Source organism: Opisthorchis viverrini (genome assembly GCF_000715545.1).
Source record: "Opisthorchis viverrini unplaced genomic scaffold opera_v5_237, whole genome shotgun sequence".
Lineage (NCBI taxonomy): Eukaryota > Metazoa > Platyhelminthes > Trematoda > Opisthorchiida > Opisthorchiidae > Opisthorchis > Opisthorchis viverrini.
This window is the reverse complement of record NW_008751895.1, coordinates 765,590-786,621: the sequence shown is the minus strand read 5'-3', so window position 1 is coordinate 786,621 and position 21,032 is coordinate 765,590. Positions and strand designations below refer to the sequence as shown.

The window sequence follows — 21,032 nt, the reverse complement described above, 5'->3', positions numbered from 1 at the left end:
GCTGGTTTGAGCGTGTCGCCGCGCTTCCGTCTTCACGGCCGCCAGCTGTTTGGTGAGTTGGTCCACCCTGGTCTGCAGTTCCTCCACTGATGAACCATCCCTGTACTCCGGCGACTGCAACGTGGCCAGTGATTCCTCAGGCAGCTCCCGGGGCCAGAAGCTACCGGTAAGACACAGAAGGCCTTCGCTGCGGAGTTATTTATTCGGAAATGCCAACTCACCGGTTACAGACGATTGAACAAGGAAGCAAAACTCTAATCTGCATCTTAGCTACAAAAACTGAACACGGGTATTCTTCCGGACGAGTCTTCCTGGAGATTCATTGCCTCCAATCATTCGTCGGTCATATAAAAGCAAATGTTACAAAGTGGCCCCGCGAATTCCGCAACAGAATTCCATTTATCAATCGACGCAAAGCCAAATTCTACAAACAACACATACGACTCGCGTGCCTCCCGATCAGTAGTATCGCCGTTACACCAGTACGTAACCTTGAAATAGTGAACTCCAAGTAGTGGAGTACCTGGGACAAATGTTAAGCCGTAACCTGTGGTAAAATTGGAGAATATTTCCGCGAAGGAAATAAAATATAACATGCACCTATCCATATCTCTGCTGCCCATCTACAACATCAGAGGCAGCTGGGCTGCTGCTGTGCGACTCAAAATCCTACTGGAAGGATTTTTAGGGATTATAACGGAGAAGAAATTTCATGCACAAATGCCAAAATGGGTGCACAAAATTTTGTTTTGATTAGCATCAAACAAAGGGGCGTGTTTTCCGAGACTAGAAAATATTTGCCACGCGAATACCTTGAGTCGTATATGGAATCACCGCATTTCTGACAGCGAGAACGGTTTTACAACCTCGAATCATAGAGTCCATCTCAATCCTCACGTATTTTTACGTTTTCCAGTTGACACTTCTCAAATGCGGAGACTTGAAATTGAATAATTTTCACTAGGTAGCTCATTTGTATATAATTCTAGATTGTACGCATTTGGTGATTGTTAAGGCAATGTTATCCTGCAAACGAAAGGATCCGATTTTTAAATATATTGACCTCTTGGCAGTATTCTTCTGATGAAAGCTCAGACTAGCTTGCCAGGTGCATGCAATAGCAAATGTTTTGTGTACGGTTTCAGATTATTTCCAATAAAATTCAGTGCAGATATCCGAGAATGGTTTCCTTATTTTGCCGCCTAAAATCGCATTCTCAAATGGCCCTATGCTGAGAAATTTTGAACCAGACTTGAACAACTAAATAATGTTCAGCATTTTGCCTCCACAATAAAAAACGGAGACTAATGAATTCCACATCACGAATGAATAAGCCATACAAATAAGACTAGATTTAACGTAACGTCAGGCTGTTTGACGTTCCCTTGATTACAGTGTAGTAAAATAAATTGTTACATATGTTATATATATATGTGTATAAGGTATATTATATATTACATATTATATATATTATACTTTAAATGAATTAGCGCGACAGATTGTTGTAAGCCAAGATTATGAAGCAAAATGTTTAGGTTGTTTTTTACCTACAGAAGAAATGAACTAATTTTAGAAACTGAGTGAATTTCACACTTCTCCCAATAACATGCGAGCTCGTAGCGCGAGAAATGTGCACTCAGATGTAACAACCTCGTCATTTTAATGCATCCAAACATTGAGTGTGTTCACAGGTCCGGTAGCACCTAAAGTGTGAGAGAAAGACGCTGAGAAACGCATATGATTTATATAATTTAGTTCCTTATATGGAAACATTAAACATAATTATATAATGCAGGTAGCGTTCGTGATTGCAAACATAAGTGATGACATCAGGAAGTAACTGTGTCACAAGCTGAAGTAACTGCGGCAACTAGTGTGAAAGATGAATTCAAAATCTAAGCAAATATTGAACCTTTATCACACGACGTCGAACGTCCTTTTCCAAATTGGAATCCGAATTGATCTGGGCTCCTGGAATTGGACAGAAAATGACCAAGTACTTGAAGGCCGCCAACGAAGTGTAAAAGCGCCTGTACAAGAACACATGGGGGCCAAATAAACCGCTTAAAAAATATTTCATTGTCGATGTATAAATTGGGAAAAATAGCATCACTTTGTTGAACCAATGAGAATATGCTAAGAGCAGTGAATTTGGTGAGAAGCAATGTTGAAATAAAGCTTTGCGGTCGCGTCTTAAACATAAAATTCGTTTGCCGTCCAAATCTTCGGGTGCAGGTATATTGAGACAAACGGAAGTGTGCATTTCAGCGGAAAATATAATAACAACCAGGACGCAAGTGGGAGCGGGTTATGGCACTTTTAATTCACATTAGTTTTCTAGATAACCGGAAGCATGTCCGTCAATCCAGCGGTTCGCTTATTGGGTTACCATGATCTACGCATTGTGACACCACAAAATCACTCCCAGATTTTGACTCAGGCAACTCACATGAAAAAGCCCTATCTGTGATGCATGTCATGCTTTTTTCATGTTCAAAGTTTGCCATAGACTGTGAATTTCGAATGCCTGTCTCAAGCATTTCCGTTGCCACAACGGACGACTTGTCTAGAGTAGAACAATAGGTGTACCGTGAGCAGGAATCATAATAATGTGCAAGTATTCGGCTTTTTCTATTGAACCATATCGTGGTTATCGCCAACATTATTAAAGAAGCTAAACTAATCGGTAGTTATACAAACTAAAGCTGAAAATAAAGCCGCATGGGAGAGATTCGCATTAAAACGTCCAATGAGTAGTAGTTTCTATGGCGACGGTCACTGTTTGTGCAGGAACATGGAAGCACCTCGCGGAATCGTGAGGTTCACACTTACATGATTTCTATGAGAGCAAAGAGCCAACCACCCATCAAAATCCAAAAGCTAGAATGCCCAATGCACCAATTAAGGGCAGAACTAAAGAGGGGTTCACACTTACATGACTTCTATGAGAGCAAAGAGCCAACCAGCCATCAAAATCCAAAAGATAGAATGCCCAAGACGTAATGCACCAATTAAGGGCAGAACTAAAGAGAAACTGAAAAACTTACTCGATTATGCATGCGTCTAATTTTGATTTTTCATAAAATATTAGGTTGTCATTAGAATATCTCCACGGGACAGATGGTGAAATTATGCATCTGAAACCTAACAAATAATGTTTTGCCACAGATAAGGTCTAACATTCACATTTGGAAAGTAAATTTAGCCAGACTGCGGAAATGGTGCAACAACATCGAATTTTGCTGGAAACCAGCAAATCATTCCTGAGCAAATCATCAGTATATTTAAAGTTTATAATCGTTAGCCCACATGACAAAATTTCGCGCGGAATTTCCATGTGTTTTATTCACATAATCTAAGAATAGTTTGGAAAAAACACTAATGATAACGAATGTGCTATGCAACGAACAGGTAGAGAAGTGTTATGTGAATATTTCGAAAAACCCGCGACCAAATTTGGTGGGAATAAAATCACGCATGGAAAGCTGGATTTTCTCAACGAGGACAGACTCTCTGCGCGCGGCCCATCACTTTAAAGGCATAGATTTTTTATATCTCATTACAGTTGCTACCCAAAAAGTTTGAATCCGTGATGATTTTATTGTATTTGCGGCATATGTCGGTAAACAAGTGTAATGGTCTGAAATTCTTAAGTTACTGGTACAATATCTAAGTTCCAGACGGCCTGGGGTACCTGCCTGAGTAGGGTTTTCGTGTACTCATTTTCCAACCAGTTGCGAAGCGAAACATGTGTTCAGAGGCATTGCAAACACCGATAAACCTGATTGCCTCTTTAGCTCAAAAACAACATCTTTATGTTTTGGAAGAGCGCCAGTTTTGAGGGCATGAAGCCTCTTAGCTTATACATCATGTGCTTTGGCCTCACAGACATGGCGACATAGTTATCTGGTTGGTAACCGCTAAATTCCGGAGATAGACTTCTGCAACTTTCAGCACTTTTATTAAGTTGGCATGAAACAAATCAGAAATTTATGTACCATCGGTGATTGAACTGCAAAAAAGAAGGGCCCACCGACTGCAATTGCGGTTTTGTATTCTTTGTGCATAACACAAGAGTCCGCTCTCGTTAGATTTCTGTTCAAAAGCATGTGATACATCATTTTTGATCGAATTAAATGTGTATTGTCTAAAGCGCATCATTTTTAACTAAAATCTACTTCCACCTCCTCCATATGAAATGTTCACGAAATTGATTGATTAATTGAACGAAAATGGCAAAAAGTGTATTCAGGTTGACCTAGCATGGCCTGCATTTATGCAGATGTATATTTAGTTTGCCATTACCAAACATCTGGCGATTGTAAATGACGTGAAGCGCGTTCGGACCTGCATTGGTCATTCGGAAAACATCATCTATGATTGTCTTTGGTGCATGTGATATGCGAAGGTGTTCGCATCGTTGCCATCTACATTAACAACAGAAATACTATACATGAATGCTGTCCACTGCAGAATTCTTTAGAATTTCTAAGTTGCAAAACACATCATGATATCACAAAAACACCCCCAGTTTATCAATTTATCAGCCGCACACATGTAGGCTCAAATTTCAGCGGTAATCGTAAGTTCTCAGGATATTTTTCCAATGGCAATGACACACGCTAGCGGCTACCAGATTTGCAGAGCTAACTTCAGGTCCTCGCAAACCAGTTTTATTGAAAAATATCTTCCATCTGTGCTAACAATATATTTGCTATTTTGTTATCCAGTTTATTAATTAAATTCTGAAGGATTTTGATGGTATTGAAACGCAGGTATTCAATGAAAAACCTATACACAGGAAAGCGAGATTTCCTTTGAGCTTGATGGAAAGGGGAAACCGCAGCAACATTTTCATACGACAAAAGCTCACCCCCACTTTGTGGAAATCAAAATGCAAACACCAAACACGGAAATGCCACCTAGAAAGCTCATTAATCCAGCTAATAATCGCACTAATGAGAGCAACCAATTTACTTGTTGTATTGTAAAATGCGCTCATTAATAGTAATTGTTTTTCATCTAGATGCATTCAAAAGCAACTTGGGGGACCTTCTTATACAGGTGCGCAATATTCCTGAGGCGCGAATGTAGGACAAATAACAGCTGCTCTTGTTATTCTACAAGCATATTATGTCATATTGCAGTTTTTGTGTCAAAACCGATTTTGACCATCATAATGCAAATTTTATTTAAGTTTTTAGCGCTATAAGAACTGTCATGAAATAGTAAGCTTACTCGAAGCTTCAGAGAACGTCTGAAAGAAATAGAGCAGTTTCTTAAGGTGAATATCACTGAGGTTATTGTTAGGCTAAGAAATCAAAAAACAAATATGGCAACAACATTTGCAATGATCATATTTTTCGCGCTCCAAGAAACGCCGTGTTTTCGTTCCACACGCTAACACAAGATGCCCACCAGTGTTCAGCCAACAAATCAAATTTCCTTCGTCAGAATTTCATCACTTCAAGTGCGATAATTGAAACTGAGTCAACTGGTTAAAAGCGGCAAGTTTTTATCCCATGTCATTATACTTTAACCAGTCGTTGTATGTGCTTGCGTCCGTATATACCCTCAGTTCGCACAAACTACAGGTCTCACAGAGCAATTACCTGTAGTTCACAACCTGATATGAAAAACTCAAAACATCTGCTTCCCATACTATTCCGTTGCACATATCGTATCATTATACGCGCATAAACAATCGGAGGTTTATACATAGACGCTGCAAACGGACGCACTTAGGCCATGGTATACTGAAATCCACTCTTCGACAATACGCGGAACGCTGTCTCGATGCAGCAACCGTTCAGCATCCGGAGTAGCATTTAGGAAGATTGAACTGGTCAATAACCAACTACAGCGTAAAGAAAACCGGCTACACAAATTTACTTTTTGTTTTCAGGCCGTTAACATACATTGCATAGAGCAAGCTCAAGACTGCCACTTTTGGCACTCGTGATTCAAAAACATTGAGCCATTGATTTTTATAATTCTTAAGAGTCTTTCATTACGTAAGCTTTAAACATGCAATTTGTGTGTATGAGATTCCGAATTCATGGGTGTTTGCTCGGATTTGTTGCAGACAATACTGCTTTCTTACGCGCATACCTAGGCCTTCTTTGTCATGTCAATCTAGAGAAACTCATTCCCTAAATATCTCGAACCGTTATCGCTAGGAGCCGCATTGCACCCCTACGTCGGATGCAATAAACCACCGAAGTGATCATGCGTTGTGATGGTAAAATTTTGTTCCGTAGAAATATTGCAAACTCAAAAGTATTTCTCCGCCATGAGCACCTTTATTCCGTGTTACGTTATAGACGTTTCACTGTAAGATTGATGTGGGCATCAGCTCCAAACTGAGTTTGTGGCGTTTTTCTGTGGAGCATTTACATAGAAAATCCCGTGGGCATCAGCTCCAAACTGAGTTTGAAATATCTTCAATTCACGTTATTTCAACTGGAGTTTGTGGCGCTTTTCTGTGGAGCATTTACATAGAAAATCCCAAAATGTGGATTGGACAAACTGGTAATTATTCCCACGTGGCTAGTCTTACCAGATAACTAGCGAAAAATCAACAGACTAATTATGAAAAAAAAACACTCGAGTTATCATTGATTTATTCGTTTGTTGTTATCTTATGCGTGGTTTACAAAATGACGTCCCTATTTGAGTGGCAAATTTGCAACTTGTTGCCCCAGGTACTTTGAATGCAACTACAGATGTTCCAAAGATCAGGGTGTCAACCTGCTAATTTTCTCACTGTTGTGCTACTCATAGATAACGGTTGACACAATGGCATCACATTCATATGGATGTGCAAAACTGATTTTTTCAGGGAGAATCATTTCTCACGATTTGGCGACAGATTTATTTAGCCTTCGTGAGCCGCCCAAAAATTAAATGTGCACTGCATGAATTTTGTATTATTTTGCTTAAAATCTGAACCTTTTAATCCACAAATATTTGTGCTTCCTGTTGCACAGATTCTCAGGACGTTGGTTACAAGTCCGCGTGTAAATATAATGAAAATTTCATTCTGATTTGGTGCAGGTGCAGCACACTCAAAAGGATTAGAAACGACCGTTGCTGATTTCATCCGTTTCTCATGGTATACTTCTGGCTGAAATATCATCCCTCTAGACAGCGTATCAATGTTGGCACGAAATATGAAATACATGACACCAATAGAAAAAGTAAGTTGTGTGGACAAATACAGAGAATTGCCTCAAACGTATGAACTCAACAGAGTGAAAATTTGGGTTTATTACTCACCATCTGCTTTCGTAGGTTTAGCAGATCCTAGACAATGAAATATATGACAGACAAAAATTGCGAGCTGAATACTCGCATGTTTATAATATTTCTGACACAGGCATCAAGTGGCTTTGTGGGAACATCGGGTCGATTATGTTGGAAGTAGCAGCTACCCAAAATGACGGGATGCGTGAAGAACAAACCTCTTCAGTTTCACAGGTTTGAATGCAGATTTCTGGCTGAAATTAGTTCATACTCACCATCTGCTTTGTGAGGTTCAAAAGCAACAACAATATAAAGAAAAAACATTCATCCCCGCAATCCTCAAGTCACGAAGCCAAGGATTGTGGTAATGAATGTATCTTAATCAGTAAAATTCAAAAAAAGGTAGTGAAATTATATAAATAACAACCTCCCCTTTATTCCCTGTAGCCAGTTTGTGGAGCGGATATTTCTCATGTGGTTAGAAAAATTTTTCATCCGGTTTAATGTGGATCGGGATAAGAATGGTTGAATTGTGTGATGAATAAAAATCGTGTGTGGCAAAATATGTTGGTCTCGCTTCACCTAGTTGAGTTGCTCCATACATTAGCGCAATTTGATAAGCATTTCAATTTGTGTTCAGATAAGCTTTCATTCATCTACTCTGCCTTGAGACGCCTAGAATAAAATCCCACAGTCTGCAGATTATTTGTGATCTGAATTGATTCTCATCAATAAGGCCATTAGCAGAAAAACCTCTAATTTTGTCATGGGCTTTGTAACCACTCCTGATAAATAAGGAGAATAGTTTTGTGGCCGAATGTGTGTCAGTTTATTTGAGCTAAACATAGTGAACTTCAAGCATTTAGTGGCGTGTTTCCTGTCGTATCCCCGAAAGCAAGCATTACCCAAAAACTTTGGTTGCAATTATTCAGCGCACAAAAAATAGGTCAATTGTAAACTAAGGAACGATTCTTTCCGCGTAACAGTATCTCCGCAACTCCGGCGGGTTCTTCACACAATAGCATCTTTACGTTGCATCCACAACTATGTTCGGAGGTGGTTGCGATAAAGCGATCGGGTGACTAATTCTTTAATATCATATTTACGAAGTTCGAAATTTTCCTTTGTGCAGAAAGCAATATGGCTCATAATGGCTACCGGCAAATAATAATGTATGGTGTTGACAATGCAAGACTGTTTGCGAATCTGCNACATCGGGTCGATTATGTTGGAAGTAGCAGCTACCCAAAATGACGGGATGCGTGAAGAACAAACCTCTTCAGTTTCACAGGTTTGAATGCAGATTTCTGGCTGAAATTAGTTCATACTCACCATCTGCTTTGTGAGATTCAAAAGGAATAACAATATCAAGAGAAAACATTCATCCCCGCAATCCTCAAGTCACGAAGCCAAGGATTGTGGTAATGAATGTATCTTAATCAGTAAAATTCAAAAAAAGGTAGTGAAATTATATAAATAACAACCTCCCCTTTATTCCCTGTAGCCAGTTTGTGGAGCGGATATTTCTCATCTGGTTAGAAAAATTTTTCATCCGATGTAATGTGGATCGGGAAAAGATCGGTTGAATTGTGTGATGAATAAAAATCATGTGTGGCAAAATATGTTAGTCTCGCTTCACCTAGCTGAGTTGTTCCATACATTAGTGCAATTTGATAAGCGTTACAATTTGTGTTCAGATAAGCTTTCATTTATCTACTCCGCCCTGAGACGCCTAGAATAAAATCCCACAGTCTGATCTGCAGATTATTTGTGATCTGAATTGATTCTCATCGATAAGGCCATTAGCAGAAAAACCTCTAATTTTGTCATGGGCTTTGTAACCACTCCTGATAAATAAGGAGAATAGTTTTGTGGCCGAATGTGTGTCAGTTTATTTGAGCTAAACATAGTGAATTTCAAGCATTTAGTGGCGTGTTTCCTGTTGTATCCCCGAAAACAAGCATTACCCAAAAACGTTGGTTGCAATTATTCAGCGCACAAAATATAGGTTTATTGTAAACCAGGGAACGATTTCTTTCCGCGTAACAGTATCTCCGCAACTCCGGCGGGTTCTTCACACAATAGCATCTTTACGTTGCATCCACAACTATGTTCGGAGGTGGTTGAGATAAAGCGATCGGGTGACTAATTCTTTAATATCATATTTACGAAGTTCGAAATTTTCCTTTGTGCAGAAAGCAATATGGCTCATAATGGCTACCGGAAAATAATAATATATGGTGTTGACAATGCAAGACTGTTTACGAATCTGCGTGTACAATGTTGCGTGCTGACACTGACAGAATTCATAAAATGTGCGCCACGAAATACCAGTTGCATAATAGCTTCTGATATCCAGGGCAATACTCTGATATTCAGGCTGATATACTCAGACGTCGTCGGTTTTATTCTAGGAGCTAATTAAAAAATGAATAGTTTATGTTGGTGCAAAACTTGTACTGTTTTTGATATTTTTCCACGTCGTGATATTTGGCAAATATTGACAGCAGCGTCACTGACACAAAGCTCGGAACTCATCCTGCGGCCAGTTTCCGTGACCGATTAATCTGGATTAGGTTACTCGATCTAAAAAATATATAAATATATTTAAGGGTGTTTAACAGGGGCTTCGGTTTTAAAGTACAAATGATGAGAATCTTGCGTTTTCGGCGGGTGCAAATTTAGTGCGTCTAACCTGTGTCAGAACATGCGGATTTTCATCCGTGTTCGAATATTCCGAACGAGCTCAACAAATCGGTTCTGCATATTTGCATTTCAGTATGATGTGGTTGCTACTTGTTTCGTCCAGCACACTAAACCAATCTCAAGGGTTCAACAATTTCGTCAACTTCAGAACTCTGTCAAAGATTCATCAAATCAGCCTGAGGTTTTCAACTGCATGAGCCGTTGCATGAATTGCGACAATCGACTTGGAGCTTCAACGCGTCTTACATACACATCACATCCGTTTCCGTAATCTGATGCAGTGTTGTATCTCGTAACTACTGCATGATTTTCCCTATGACACGCCTTAATTTGGACACATATTTGGTCAGATAGAAAGTCAGCATCAGGACATTTGTCGACTTCCACGTGTAAACAAAGTAACTCATTCATTCAAGCAAGATGAGCATGCCTTTTTATTTACCAGTCGGCTTTTTGATAGGCGGGTTGTGAAGTTTAGAGAATAATGTGAATCGCACAAAGCCGCCTGTGTTCACTTGCTAGTTTTCCCCTTTGAAATCTGGTACATGTATGACTGCGTTCTGGATTATTTTGCCTAAAATGTGAGTGTAATAGTACATGGAATTCGTACATTAGTTGGCATATACTCGCCGACACGCATAGTGTTCCGTAACAGCTCGCTTGTTAAGGTGATGCATATTGAATTTCGAACGGGCGTAAAACTAATGGACTCAAAAGGATTGAAAACAACAGTGATTGATTTGGACCGTCAAAAATGTGTGGATACTTGTCCTAGAATAACATCCGACATGACAGCCAGAATATATTCCCGTTGGGCCTCAATCATACCCATTCACCGATAAAGTGATTGATTTGAACGAACACTACAAAGCCTTGTAAGATGCGTTAATTCGAGATGGATATTAGTTGAGTTTTTTACTCACCACAGGCTTGGGAGACTCGGTGTGGCGATTAAAATATAACAAGTGGTTGATAAATCCAAATGGCTATCTGACTGCCGGCACATTCTCTGGGAGTCGTGGAGTCGCGGCACAGTAACATTGTAGTTTTCATTCGAAAATTTAAATATTGTACTGTTTATTCCGTCGAATTGGAACGCCAATATGCAATTGATGCAGGTATTGTTTACAACAACGACATGCGTTTCAGCAATGGGGAGATTAAAATAAATGAACTGTTTATACGAGAAACTCAAAACCACCACTCAAAATCTGCCTGATGATGATTTACCAAAAGGTCTACCAGACGATCAGAGAAAAAGCTCCATGTTCTTTCAAAATTCATAATCTGTTTGAATTGACCGTAGTATCGCCTGGTCTTCGCACTATTTGACAATGATAGGCTCCGACGTTTCCAACGATTTAACTTTAATTTGTTTATATTGGGCAAGATGTTTAAGATTCCTGGCGATGTTACTGCCGTGGGAAGCTGGACATTCTAAGTAAACGTGGAGCGTATTGATAAATTTCCAAACGTACAAATTTATAACGTTTATTCAGATGGTGTAAGTTCGCCTTGGTTATTGCCCGTGTTTCCTGATCGACTGGTTGTTAGGTTAAACGCACAATTATAAACATACCAATAGGCTTGTTTCTACTTGCAATTTCTACATTCGGACCCTGTGCAAGTAAGACTGTATTGTTTGATATTTTGCTCTGAGTTCCGTCAAATTGGAACGCCGATACGCAATTGATGCAGGTATTGTGGTTTGTATTACATGTTGAGTGGAAAGACAAAAGTTGAAGTGTGAATTATGAATAAATTGAACACAAAATCGCCCCTCCCACGGGGATTGTTTGGATCGTAACAATTTTCATTGAGCACAACTTAATAATGCAAACAATAATTATGTTCACCATAGATCAGTTGGCAAACATTAATTTGTTCAAAAAGCACTGAGAAGATCTATGCAATTGCCATTTTCTGGCAACTATAGCAAACACCTTTCACACCATCGCCCAAGGATAAACTTAATTAACCCAAGAAGCAAGCGCTGAAATGCCGAAGAAAATGTGTCCAATGTAAAACGTGCATGATAAAGCTGTACAAACTAAGTTTACCAGCTGGATTACGAACAAACGCTCTTCACTTTTGGATTTATTGAGGTAGAAAGCATGCCACTTTGACATTTATAACATGATGTATTGCTAATAACCCTCGCAGAAGTGAGGCGAATGCGTCCAACAATGAACTTGGAAACAGTGAATTTGAAAACGTTATGAAACACTAAAAGGACATTATATCTACAAGGTAGATTCCGGCGTCACGTTTGCACCCAGGAAATTTAAATGATCACAGATTATCAAGGCAAAATGGAGCGATCATAACTATCTACAAAGGCGTTGCGAAACGATCTAGATTAAGCATAACTCATTGCCATTGCTTGGCAACGACAGGGACCGAAAATAGTCCTCATTGGAGCACCTTGAAGGACACTTATCTGTAGAATAACCCTAATTTGCATTAAAAAGCGATTCTCATCAATCAAACCATTGGAAGGGAAACCCTAACTTTCATCGTGGAAGTTGAATGTACTCCTGGTAAGTATGGGGCAAAATGTTTAGAGCAAAATATCAACTGGTTTTCTTGAGCTGAACAAAACGTGATCAGTGTATTTTGTGGAGCATTTTATTCCTGTATTATCCAAAATCCCTCAGTGACGAAAACCCCTGGTTGTCTTTTCCTAGCACAGAAATAACTAGCTTCTCATCATAGGAGCGAACGATATTTTTCTTCGTTACAACATTCACATAACTCCGTTGGCATCTTTGCGCAAAGTAACTAGAAAATATCCATCATTGGCATGCGCACATCCATCCCTGTGTTTAATAGTAGTTGCGATGATGCGATCAATTTTTTCCAAAAATATCTATGGAGCGTTCAAATCAGCTCGTGTGTGCATAGAGTAACATGGTGCAAAATTACTACGTGAAAAACAAAAAAGGTGAAACTGACAATGCACGACTGTTTATTCGTCGGCCCGCATAATGTTGCATGCTCAAATTAACCGTGGGTAATTAGTGCGGCGCGAAAAATCCATTGCCTAATTGCTTCTGATTTGAAGGTTATTAATCCGATTTCCTTCGTTTTATTTTGTTTTTTTTTCTTTTTTCCCTTTTTGTTTATTTGGCATTCGGATTCATATTATCGGATTCGGTTTGACAAGATCAGCTCCCAAACCAGTCGTTGAAACTGCAAATTCCTATATGAAAGATTTATTTGAAGGTTATTAATCCGATTTCCTTCGTTTTATTTTGTTTTTTTTTCTTTTTTCCCTTTTTGTTTATTTGGCATTCGGATTCATATTATCGGATTCGGTTTGACAAGATCAGCTCCCAAACCAGTCGTTGAAACTGCAAATTCCTATATGAAATATGATTCAATTGCATCGTCGCCGTGGGGCAATGAGTAGTTTGTCAACGCGTGAAGGCCATCTGGGAAGCAATTCACAAATGAGTGGTTACAGTTGTCTTCACGTGATGGTCTTCAAGATAATGGCTATCTGACTGCCGGCACATTCTCTGGGAGTCGTGGAGTCGCGGCACAGTAACATTGTAGTTTTCATTCGAAAATTTAAATATTGTACTGTTTATTCCGTCGAATTGGAACGCCAATATGCAATTGATGCAGGTATTGTTTACAACAACGACATGCGTTTCAGCAATGGGGAGATTAAAATAAATGAACTGTTTATACGAGAAGCTCAAAACCACCACTCAAAATCTGCCTGATGATGATTTACCAAAAGGTCTACCAGACGATCAGAGAAAAAGCTCCATGTTCTTTCAAAATTCATAATCTGTTTGAATTGACCGTAGTATCGCCTGGTCTTCGCACTATTTGACAATGATAGGCTCCGACGTTTCCAACGATTTAACTTTAATTTGTTTATATTGGGCAAGATGTTTAAGATTCCTGGCGATGTTACTGCCGTGGGAAGCTGGACATTCTAAGTAAACGTGGAGCGTATTGATAAATTTCCAAACGTACAAATTTATAACGTTTATTCAGATGGTGTAAGTTCGCCTTGGTTATTGCCCGTGTTTCCTGATCGACTGGTTGTTAGGTTAAACGCACAATTATAAACATACCAATAGGCTTGTTTCTACTTGCAATTTCTACATTCGGACCCTGTGCAAGTAAGACTGTATTGTTTGATATTTTGCTCTGAGTCTGAGCGAAATAATCCTGGGAAATTATGCATCAACTGGGATATGTCCGCCGATTTTGAAGATGATAAGCGCTAGCACAGTTTCCTCTGTGATGATAAATTGGTTTTAAATCGACGCAAAGTTTATGCATTCAAAGGGAGCAAAATGACGCGAAGTGATTTAAGGTGTCGTATATCTGTAGGTTTTCGGCCAAAAATTACTTCCGACTAGATAGTGGATGATATTCTCCAACATCCACTTTGGGAGGTTCCACAGGGTCCACACAATGAAAAGTATGCTTGACATATAAAAGACTAGTTGAATGTCTGCCTATTTCCGGGATTCTTGAAAAGTAAACAAACTAGTAACTTTGCGGCTTTTATCTGAATATTGAAAAGAAATTGAGCCAATCTGCCAATTACATGCACCAGTGCATAAAATGCAATAGTCGGCTTGGAGCCTAGTCGCGTCCTAAACACACATAACGGCGGTTCTCGGAACCCGATGCGATGTTGTGTATCATGATTACCGCTGTCAAGTCTGCTTGGCAAGCAACATTTTATTTACCCATTTAGTGACACACGACGCCACAATATGAAAACGGGTGACGTTTGTCACGAAGGATAGGGTCCTTTCAAATAAAATAAATCTGCAATTTCAATATCACTCACATTTTGTCGTGTGTTGATGAGTGCAGCGAATAACGAAAATCGTACAACGACGCCTCTTTCCGCTAGCTAAATTCCTCAATAAAAAACTTGTACATGCATGCTTGCATTGTCGTATGTTTCAAATTTTAATGAAGAATGATAATAATAACAGATGCGGTGTTTTTTCGTGCTTACCGCTGAATTATCTGTTTGATCACTCACCCTACCCCCACATTTAGTCGAACAAAATGTCAACATCTGGAAACCGGTAACATTTGCCAATTTCTATATTTGCAAAAAGTCAATCGTTTCATCAAATGAAAAAAGTCTGCATTTTTATTCACCAACCACGTTTTGTGAACGGCAGGTTGTTAGGTTCAGCGAATAATGAAAATTGTACAATAACGCCGGTTTCGATAACCTGAGTTTTTATTAGACACCTTGTACATGCATAATTACATTGTGTAATATTTTGCCTAAATTTGACTCGAATAATCGATAGAACCGGTACGTTGTTTGGTATTTGTCCGCCAATTCGCATGTTGTTGCGTGGCACCTCACTTGTTGATCTGTCAGAAATTCTATTTGCATGGGCGCAGAGCGAACGCGCTCGAAGGCAAAGAAAACGACAATTATTGCATTCAAACGTCACTCATTTGCAGATTTCCGGCCCGAAATTGCATCCAACCTGACAGTGCGGGAATACTGTGAAGGAATCCAAAGTTCTTCCAATCATAGAATTCAAAATAGTTGTTGGTCGGCTTGAGGGTTCGCCTTCACTTGGCGTTTCGTAACTCGTTCAATCCAGTTAGGTTCTGAAACGGCCTTGTTATTTCCCTTAGATTTAGGCGGAGTTACGTTCGGTGTGATATCCAGCGCTTGGTGTGGCCTGGTGGTGCCACAGGCGAAATTCTCAGCTCTTACATTCATCTTACAGTAATAGTTCACATCTGATGGTGGAGCATTTGGAAGAGACTCAAACATACGATTCTGATCAGTTCATCTCACACCAATATCTGATAGTCTTTCAGTTGCCAAGTGACTTATCCGCTCCCTAGGTGGCCCCAAAAATGTTAGGGAAAAACGACTGCGGATGGGTGCGTAATCGGAACCCAAAAATGTGTTCCAAAATGCTCGGTAGTCAGATATCGATACAGGCCATCGGTAACGGATGGCAATATGGCAGCTTGGAATCTGTAGCCGGTCTGCTGTTGGAAGCCAACATGCGACCAGGCTACTTTGTTTATTCTGGAAATTAGTAAAGCTTCAAACTGCTTTACATCAGTACACAAATGAAGCAATCGTACATCATTATCCGTACGTACCGAGTCCAATACACGTTGAACTATTGATTGAAAATCAGCTACGCTAGGCCTGCTCACTTCTGCAATCGAATCCTCGAAAACGAATAGGATGACTGAGCTTTTGCTAGGTGCGGCAGGGCAAAATAAAACCCACATTTAATGGCATAAAATAATGAAGATCAGTTTGAGGGTAGCCATGCACGATAAAGAAAAATCTACAAACTTCCAGCACTTGAGACTCCCCCACAGGCAATGCCAGACGGAATGCGCAAAGGTAGCTATCAGTCAGGAAAGAATATATCCGCTTGGTGACATAGGATGATACTAATCGCTGCGCAGCCTATAAAGCATCAGGAAATCGAAGACAGAAGCCAGTGGAGACTGCTATGGGGAGGTTAGCCAAATCGCAGTGCTTCCATCAGACTTAAGTGTTGGGCATGCACGAGTAGGGTTATTGTCGGGGTGAGGCAAGATGGAAGAAAAATGAGTAAAAGAGAGAAGTAAGACATCAGCAGTAGCCCGTTTTCTCTTAGTCATCCTGCCGTATGCAGAAAGTAAGCAACCAGGCTGATGGCGCCGTGCTGAAGTTTGATGAGGCAGCAGCTTACTCGTATGTCTGCATTTCATGGTTGCAGTTGAGTGTAATATATTCAGGATGCTCAATCCCAAACACAACGGCGACAAAGGTCCTCAACGAGAGCATGTGATTCAAAAGCCTAACCAAAAGGCAGTGAAGTTTGGCGCAAATGCATTATCAGTTCGACGCTTCATGCAGCCACATGTTCCAACATTCAATCCGATGGACCCCGGAACGTCTATCCACCAACCAACCTGATATGAGAGACCACGGTAAGTTCCAGTCGTTCCTTGACAGTAAGTTTCAGGTGACTGTTTAGTTGGCTTTAAAGTTTTGATGATGCTGCCTGTGAAAAGTAATCGACGCTCAACGACATATTTGGTCGACGTGTAATATTAAGTGAATAAATCTGCCAGTGGAAAAATTAAAATTTACTGGCAGCCTGGTTTTCCTAAGGCAGGCCACAAAATGCCCCCTAAACTGTCAACGACGACAGTGAGTTGTAACCAGAGTTTGGTTAACATCCCGTCAAAGCTTGTCTTCAAACGCTTTACCAGATTATTTTTTGGTTACCATCCCTTCAATGTTTATCTTCAACCGCGTTCACAGTCCCATTACTATCTCAGTGTTTACCTTCATCTACTCACATAATATGTTTAACGCATGCACAAATACTGTTTCACTATTGTTCTGATTATGTCATGAACAAGTTCTATTTCATAGAGAAGCAGCTTCGACGGGTTCCAAAATCACCTAAATGATCACGATATGTAGGTAAGCATGTAGGTTACTCTAAACTAAATAGGTACTGCCGTTTCAGGTTATCCGATGAAGCAAATAAGGATAACAAGTTTGGCTGGTCCCTACCTTCCGCGAACCATTTATTACCAGCGCAAATCCGAGGTCGTTACCCCGAGTTAAATGTCGTTTGATAGACTGCTTATCTATAGAACACCAATTCGGGCGCACAACGCTAAAAGAAGCTCGTGGCTGGGAAAAACTCGCCTGCCGACAAGCCTCTACGCGCGAACAATTCACTACCTCCTCCATGAATGTCTACGCAGGAACGTGCTGCCACCCAGTACTAATCACAGACCTGCGCTAGACCATCCGCAGGCGTGGGCCCTAGCAAGACAGTATGGCAGACGAATGGTTAAGTTAATGATAAAAGATGCCCACAACCGTCTCAAAAAATACGAAAGAGAACTTAACGGGAGCAAGACAAATTCTCTGACTAAAACCAGTCCTCAACACTTGGCAGAACTTGAAGCAGCAATCGGACGCCGAGTAGACAATGTCAAGATCAAACGCAGAGCAGCCATGGAGAAAAAATTGGGCAAGCTCACGAGGAACAACAAACACAATAATTACGACGCTTGGATCAAGAACTTATCTGGCCACCAACTCAGCACAGCTGAACAGGAACTGCTAATGAAAGGACTCAACTTCAACAAGGATTACCTAGCCAGCTGAGAACATGCCCTGAAAACAAACGAAATGTCCGAGAAGGTTAAACAACAAATACGACATATAACCGTACCGGCGATCACACGGAACAGAAACATGCAACTGATTTCCAAACAAGAACGAGGCGCACTCACACGTCTACGAAAGGATGAAACAATCGTAATACTGCCGGCAGACAAAGGATGCATCACGGTGATAATGGACAAGCCAGATTACATTGGAAATGCCAAACAACTGCTAAACGACAGCACGACGTACAAACCAATCGATCATGACCCAACTTCAAACATCAATAATCGAATCAACACGACGCTCAAGAAACTGCAAGAAACACACGAGATAACCAGACAGGAACGATTGAAAATGAAAGCCGATGAAAACAACATTGCGCAATTCCACGGACCACCAAAGGTACACAAAGAAGGAACTCGACTTAGACCGATCGTTTCACTTCCGGGAACCCCAACTTGCAAATTAGCAAAATGCATATGGAGAAGATTAAATCACTTAATCTCCGGATCGGAACACACAGTCAATAATGCGGGTCAATTCCTACACTAACTGCGGAACATCAGTATAGAAGACGAAGAAGTCATGCTTTCATTTGATGTCACATCGCTGTTCACTTCAATCAACCACAACCTCGCCAGGACAACCATAGTAGAACGGCTTCAGACTAAGCTCAACACGACAGGAACCATGAAACACGAAAGTTTAGGCAAACTGCTAGACTTTTGTATGGATACATAATTTGACAAATATATCAACAGCTGAAAGGAACTCCAATGGGATCTCCAATATCAGGATTTATTGCTGAGGCAGTAATGCAAAGGTTAGAGCATGCGGTACTGCCGATCATCAATCCAAAACTTTGGATCCGCTACGTGGACGACACATTTGTCATCATGAAACGGGATTCAGTGCACGAGGCACATGAACTGCTAAACACAACTTTTGAAGATATCAAGTTTACAATCGCACTGGAAAGAAACAATCGGCTACCATTCTTAGAACTTCTAGTGAACAGAAAGATGGATGGGACTCTGGAAACCTGTGTACAACAGAAGGAGACTCTTGCAGATCAAATCCTGAACACAACAGCAATCATTTTGTAAACCAAAATAAGTGCTGCGAGCAAACTTTGTTCAAGAGGGCGGAGACACACTGGAGCACCACAGAACTGCGGAAGAAGGAAGAAAACCATCTGCTCAAAGTATCCCAGAACAATGGATATCCAAGGAATTTTATCAAGAGTAGCTTGGAGAAGACACCCCAAACCACGGCCACAGCAAGAACAAGCCACCAGACGGGCAGTCCTGCCTTACATCAAGAATGTATTGAGAACTCGCGACCAGATTATTGGCTAAAAAGGAATATTTGTTGCCCACAAACCGAATGCCACCCTGAGGAAATTAATCTCTAGACCGAAGGATAAAACCAAGAAGAACAATGTGATATACCAACTCAACGGCAACAACTGCAACAAATTCTACGTCGGACGAACTGGCAGGAGACTATGCCCACGAACAAAGGAATACAACACGGCCGCCAGGAGGCATGACTCCCTGTCCTTGATATCCAAACACGAGGACCAACAAGGCCACAAATTCAACGTCGAAAACGCAGAAATGTTGGCATGCGGAGGCACGAGGCACGGAAGAGTATTTCTGGAAGCATGGTACTCCACGGCAAATTCGATCAACCGGTGCATCTAACTAGACCCAATTTGCGCACCTCTACGTGCAAAAGACCAACAACTCAACCGGAAAACTCAAGGACGACCGAGTATTGGATTCACGAAGACGAGACAAGGAACTCCTTGAGGGCAAATCAATAAAGGTCACAACCCAGGTCTGGAAAGGACAAAGGTTAATCTAGCATCGACCAGATTACGACGGCAGGGGATGCCAAGCTCAAAGGTCACGTGGGCATCGGCGAATGGGGATACAGGACAACGGAGCAACCAATGGAGTGTAGCAACACCAATTTTTGGTTACTAATATGTCATGAATTAGTCAATATTTAACGTGCTTCGTCCATGACATTCACCGAATCATCTGCGCCGTTCTCCTTTACCGGCCGAAAAGTTTTATTTAGAGCATTCCAATATTTCATATTTCCAAATAGTGAGCCGCTATGTATAAAGATGCTCCAGTAAATACCAGCTTTCAACTTACAGCAAAATTAAAATTACACTCATGTGAAACCTAATTAGTCTCATACGTGCATGTATGCATCATCAAGGGTGGTCTATTTATAGATATAAGGCACATTGCAGGTGTTTGTGGGAGTACATTGGGTACATCGGTATTCTCAAACGGGAAAATTAAATGCGGGATATTTAATCAATTTGAGAAACCCAAAAGACACGTGTTCATTCAAATATCGTAATGTTCAGAATTCAGAAACTCGGCAAATGACAGTCAACGAGTCATTTGGTTCTTTTCTAGTTCGGAACCATCCCGGCAAATGACAGTCAACGAGTCATCTGGTTCTGTTCAAGTTGTGGAACCATCCCCCACCCAACATCTGCACAAGTAATGACAGAATGTCTGATTACCTATTGAGGTTTGTTTTTGTGGTACATGGGACCGTACAAAACAAAACGCCGTCTTTTTGGAATTATGAGACCACTCTTTGGCTCTCTCTCTCCTGATAGAAGCTCAACACAGCGTCTCAAATTCTTCGAATGGCAAACGTTCAACGAAATCCACAGATACCCATCGGTTACTGCCTTCAATAAAGGCAACATTAAAAACCCCCGAACAGAATATGCTAGCTGAAACATTTTGCCTACAGTGGCCCCAACACTGTTCACAGTGAATGCACAGATCCGTCCTTAAAAATTGCATTCAATCACACTGAGCATTGTGTGACAATATAATGGCTGAAGTTTCGTAGAAAGCCAGTGGCTCGTACATGACTCGATTAT

At 40.6% G+C, this 21,032-nt stretch overlaps 1 protein-coding gene across 1 annotated transcript; it reads left to right on the top strand.

The window, feature by feature from the left end:
• Nucleotides 1-357: 357 nt before the first annotated feature.
• On the top strand, nt 358-18,106 carry T265_08814 (hypothetical protein; the record flags this gene model as incomplete). Its single annotated transcript, XM_009174721.1, has 2 exons — nt 358-482; nt 17,584-18,106. 2 exons carry the CDS (start codon nt 358-360, stop codon nt 18,104-18,106), a joined length of 648 nt encoding a protein of 215 aa, XP_009172985.1.
• Nucleotides 18,107-21,032: the final 2,926 nt, after the last annotated feature.